General features: G+C 34.2%; 1 protein-coding gene across 3 annotated transcripts in view; it reads right to left on the reverse strand.

Annotated features, from left to right (window-relative positions):
• Positions 1–4228, reverse strand: part of LOC110465326 (A disintegrin and metalloproteinase with thrombospondin motifs 1-like) — a 28077-nt gene extending 23849 nt beyond the window's left edge. For 2 of the 3 annotated variants that reach the window (XM_021521059.1, XM_021521058.1), the window contains exons 1-3: positions 4028–4228; positions 3164–3230; positions 97–148 (exon numbers count right to left, since the gene is read on the reverse strand). In XM_021521059.1, the coding sequence (XP_021376734.1) occupies positions 97–148; positions 3164–3230; positions 4028–4084 (176 nt within the window). In that variant the 5' untranslated portion in view covers positions 4085–4228. The remainder of the gene's footprint in view (positions 1–96; positions 149–3163; positions 3231–4027) is intronic. The other variant, XM_021521060.1, reaches the window with a different exon arrangement.
• Positions 4229–6000: the final 1772 nt, after the last annotated feature.

The following is a 6000-nucleotide window of genomic DNA, read 5'->3' on the forward strand; positions in this document are numbered from 1 at the left end:
CAGTCGAGGGCTTTCGTTCCCGTTATGGTTATACTTGTATTAAGGAAAGAAATCTGAATCTCAAAGACTATAACAGATGGCTTGTTAGGCACTTACGTTGTAATACATGCGTCGTGGATAGTAGACAGACGGAAGTCCTGGTAGCCAGCTAAAGCAAAGTAACACAACACGATATGGTGATGTTTAATAGTTATACATCTTATCACGACAAGTTTGTCTCAATCTGCATACTTACATTCCAATAAACATATGGAATGAATTATTAATATATAATAAAACAATCTACTTCTTCCTAAATCAACTCGTCCATCAATTTGTTTCGACATATGTATCAAAGCATGGTATGTATTCAGCACTAGATATTAAGCTTTTCTCATTATTTCTGCTTTTATAAAGGACGGTGCAGTGACCAGGTTATACCTTTATTTGTTTGTCGACAATGCTGCTTATGCAATTACCATTTTTTGGTTACAAAATAGATAAACAAAGGGTGATATTACTAAAAGTACCTCATTAAAATTACACACTTCTATAGAATTAAAAGGCTACTAATACAAAGAGTATTTCTAATATCCTTGTCTTACTAAGACGATATTTGGGTTATTTATTTCAGTATGCCAATTTCGACATAGGCCAAGTTCACATTATATCCCTTAATTATCCGCAGTCGGATACTGTAAAAAGGATTTTTTTTCGCGCGTGCAAATGTACACGTTATGGTTCTGAAATATTTATACTCAACATAGTATTCGATATATTGTTAGTCTATAAAAGCTATAAGTAAATATTTTGGACTGTGTATATTTTGGCGCTTATTTATTCAATGCGAAAAACGCGAGCGGCACAATTTTTCACTTTCACAGTTAAAAAAACATTGAAAATGCAAATGTTATTTGGAATAACTTTTCTTATTTTCTCTAGACTCTTATGTACCGATTTCAACCTTTGCTTTGTGGTGTTTCTACAAATAGTACACAGGTAATTGAGAGAATGTTAGACAGAGTTGTCATTAATGTCACGCAGATTTGTGAGTTAAGAATTGCAAACGCTCAGCAAATATTTTTGTACAGAAACACAACTATTTATAGTTGGTTATTTCTAATGTTATTCGAACATTAACAAAACTGTCAGACAGAGGTATTCGAACATTGACGAAACTGTCAGACAGAGGTATTCGAACATTGACAAAACTGTCAGACAGAGGTATTCGAACATTGACGAAACTGTCAGACAGAGGTATTCGAACATTAACACAACTGTCAGACAGAGGTATTCGAACATTGACGAAACTGTCAGACAGAGGTATTCGAACATTGAAATAACTGTCAGACAGAGGTATTCGAACATTAACAAAACTGTCAGACAGAGGTATTCGAACATTGAAATAACTGTCAGACAGAGGTATTCGAACATTGACGCAACTGTCAGACAGAGGTATTCGAACATTAACACAACTGTCAGACAGAAGTATTCGATCATTAACACAACTGTCAGACAGAGGTATTCGAACATTGACGCAACTGTCAGACAGAGGTATTCGAACATTAACACAACTGTCAGACAGAGGTATTCGAACATTGACACAACTGTCAGACAGAGGTATTCGAACATGAGTACAAAGGTTTGACAGATGTGTTCGAATATGAATACAGATGTCGATGAAAAATATTCGAACATGAATAGACATGTCGATGAGAGGTATTCGAACATGAATGCAAATGTCGATGAAATATATTCGAACATGAATACAAATGTCGGTGAAAGATATTCGAACATGAATATAAATGTCGGTGAAAGATATTCGAACATGAATATAAATGTCGGTGAGAGGTATTCGAACATGAATACAAATGTCGGTGAGAGGTATTCGAACATGAATATAAATGTCGGTGAAAGATATTCGAACATAAATACAAATGTCAATGAAAGATATTCGAACATGAATACAAATGTCGGTGAGAGGTATGCGAACATGTATGCAAATGTCGGTGAAAGATATTCGAACATTAATACAAATGTCTGTGAAAGATATTCGAACAAAAATACAAATGTCAATGAAAGATATTCGAATATGAATACAAATGTCGGTGAGAGGTATTCGAACATGTATACAAATGTCGGTGAAAGATATTCGAACATGAATATAAATGTCGGTGAAAGATATTCGAACATGAATATAAATGTCGGTGAAAGATATTCGAACATGAATACAAATATCGGTGAGAGGTATGCGAACATGAATACAGATATCGGTTAGAGGTATGCGAACATGAATACAGATGTCGGTGAGAGGTATCCGAATATGAATATAAATGTCGGTTAGAAATATTAGAACATGAATTCAAATGTCGGTTGGAGGTATTCGAACATGAATACACATGTCGGTTAAAGATATGCGAACATGAATACAAATGTTTGACAGAATTATTGGAACATGAACACATATGTTAAATATAGGCATTTGAATATGAATAAAAAACGTTTTGCAAGTGTATCCCAACATGAAAACAAATATCGGAAAGAGTGTTCGAGCATCAATACAAATGTCGGTCAGACGTAATCGAACATGAATACAAATGTCAGACAGTGGCATCTGTACAGAAACACAAGTATCAGACAAATAAATCCGCACAGAAATAAATATTTCACATAGATATGTATGTACAGGAACACAATGTTTCAGATGATGTTTAGATAGCATTTCACACAGGCACATTATGTTGTTGCCGTACTGTGAAAGGACGATGAGAGAGAGAGAAAACAAAAACCGATACAGAATTGAAAAAAGTTAATCAGAGACAGAATTATCATCCAGTGATTTTATATTGATTAGTGAACAGGCTTTGGTTTTATAAAAGAGCCAATATGAGTTAATTTATAAATAATAAAAAAGATTATCATTAAAAACAATTATTATTTTATATGGCATTTCTTTGGATGGGGAGAAAATTCCCATTAATCGATAACAAAATTGTATATAAAGTGACGTTTGATTTCATAACGAAAACAATCATGTTATTACCGATCATTGCTTAAGTTGTTCAGGTAACGAAACATTAATAATTCTGTTTAATTATATACTTTGAAACATTTTAACTGTTTGATTGAACAATTTATATATATATATATCTATTATAAACCATATTGTAATTGCATTACTTACCGTTTTTCAAGCTCAGAGAGACAATGAAGTCTTCAAGCGACTGATCTGATGTCAGGCAAGTGGTGATCTGTAAACATCTTCATGTTCAATTTTATATTATTCAAAAAATAATGTCGTCGTCATCGCTGTCATCATCATTATCATCGTTTGCGAAATCGTCTCCTTCATGGTCATCAAAATCATCGTCTGCTTCGTCATCGTCACTGTCATCATCATTGTCTGCGTCATCATCGTTGGCGTTTTTCATTGTCATTGTCTGCGGCGTCGTCGTCGTCACTATCATCATCTTCATCGTCATCGTCGTTACTGTCCTCACAATTGTCTGCGTCGTCATCATCGTCACTCTCATCGTCACAGTCATCACCGTCATCGTCATCATCGTCGGCGTTTTTTATTGTCATAGTCTACGTCGTCGTCACTGTCATCATCATCGTCTGCTTCGTCGTCGTCACTGTCATCATCATCGTTTGCTTCGTCATCGTCACTGTCATAATCATTCATCGGCGTTTTTCATTGTCATAGTCTGCGTCGTCGTCATTGTCATCATCATCGTCATCTTCGTCACTCTTCTCATAATTGTCTGCGTCGTCATCCTCGTAGCTGTCCTCATCATCGTCTGCGTCGTCGTCATCGCCGTCGTCTTTGCCAGACTCATTATCATGGAAACAAACCATAATTAAAGAAATAAATGTCCATATTGTCGTTTTAATTAATTTCAACAACGTTTTATTTTATAATAAATCAAGTGATTTACACGCAATATGACATCATATCATATCAGCACCAAATTAAGTAATGAAAAAATAATAAATACACAATACCAAAATATATTTACGACGAAGGAAACACTGTTTTACAAGTTACCTGGATAATCAGACAGAGGATTTCCCAGTGTCCCTTCCAACTCCACATGACCACCATAGTTGCAAACTGTAAGTCGTCCGGCACTTCACGTCAACAGCATGCACAATAATGACTGCCTACAAGCATGTGTGCGGTTTGAAAAGTGCATGGACACTAAAAAGGTTTTTAACATGTGGAAATGCTAACAGGCTTGGGTCTTAAAGCAGATATCTTAGTACCTAGAAAACTCTTATCTTGACATGGCGATTGAGTTCAATTTACAATTGCATAATAATGCTACCGATATCTACTGCGTGTCTGATAAGGGAAAGGTCAATGCTCTTTCTTCACAATACATGAGCTAAGTTTGAGAACCTAAGTGAATTCATAACGTGTTTCCTATCAAAATTGTATTGATTCATGAAGACATTTTATTTGTGTTCGCACTTTTCTTTTAATAGAACTGCTTTTTTGCTATCTTGTGTTTTTGATTCCATCGAATGTAAAGAAAACCTGTAAGTATCCGCGTAGCAGAGGTTTACAAAAGTTTCTTACTTAGGTTTTTATTTCATATCCCAACAAAAATGTGGGGAAAAAAATCACTGAATTTCAAAAAGAAATGTTTTTGTTTGGTTTCGAAATATGCTACATTGTAGTAATACCATTGTAATTCTTTTACGACATCAGTTGTAAAATCAAAACGTCACGGGATGTGTATGTTGTATGTTGTGATGTCCCGTGACAGGCAAATTTTGTGTGAAGTCGCTTCCGAAGGGAGTAGTATTTTACTTTTATAATGGCATGACTAAAACATATTCGATTCACCTGGCCTTATTACCTTTTTAGGTTTTCAATGTTTTCCATATAAATATTGTTTCAAACTTTGCCGTACGTTCATCCTTTTTTATTTAGAATTTGATTCTTCTTTTCTTCTTAAAATGTGTCATACTTAATTGGGGCTAGTAATTACAAGTCTGTTATAATTATCTAGATAAGAATAAGCACAGACACTGGAAGACGTAACTGTACATGCTATCGTCTTTGATTAATAAGGGTAACCACGTTAAATCGAGTAAACGAAGAGAAATGATTAGAAAAAAATTCTCACGAAAGAATAAATAATAATTACTGAAATCATCTGAGAGACCCAAAGGAATGTCAAAATGCTGATTGGTGACGTAAACAACAATAAATATAAACAACGGACAGCACTTAATGGTGAGTTATAATATTCAAGAACTGAAGATATGCTTTTTATAAAGACATAAAAAAAAATTGCCAGAGAAGTGCTCTAAATAGACTCGTTATCAGTATAATGAAAGACTTGACGTAGACAAACTGTTTTTATAAGCAGGTGGTCAGATAAACAGTTTTCCTGTAACTGTTCTTTATTTTTTATTGTCGTATACCTACTTTATTGAAACCATATAGCTCTATAAAACGTGCACAGACGTATTGGCCGCAGGATTGTGATAAGAATATAGGTACAGTGCATAAAGCTTGTATGTTTTAAATTTGTTTTCTGTTATAAGTTGATGTACAATGTACTTGTAAGCTTTAATGTTTCGAGGAATAGACATTTGTAAATAATCAATGGTATTGCATTGTAGTAGACAACAAATTAAAATTCTCTAAAACGGTCAAAATAATAAGATGGATGAAATAAAAATATGTAACACAGAAAAATATGTGTCTACGTTTTGGTTGTAAAAAACCCAAATGTAATTTAAGCAGTATACATGCGTAAATTTCTCAAGAATATATTTTAACAGACTAAATTGAATGAAAAACCAGTCTTTCATGTGCTATAGACACGGTCTATATTGGTTCATTTTGTTTATGGTGTCAGCTTTTACTTGAACTTTTGTCGTGATGTTTTCTCTGTGTTGTACTTGAATAGCCTTGCATACTAGCTGAAGCTAACAAGTCTTTAGATATCAAAAGGCACAAGTTTCGCCAAGCAATTAAAGCTATATTGTAATAGTCAGTCCACG

The sequence above is a fragment of the Mizuhopecten yessoensis genome, unplaced genomic scaffold, assembly GCF_002113885.1.
Source record: "Mizuhopecten yessoensis strain PY_sf001 unplaced genomic scaffold, ASM211388v2 scaffold11069, whole genome shotgun sequence".
Classification (NCBI taxonomy): Eukaryota; Metazoa; Mollusca; class Bivalvia; order Pectinida; family Pectinidae; genus Mizuhopecten; species Mizuhopecten yessoensis.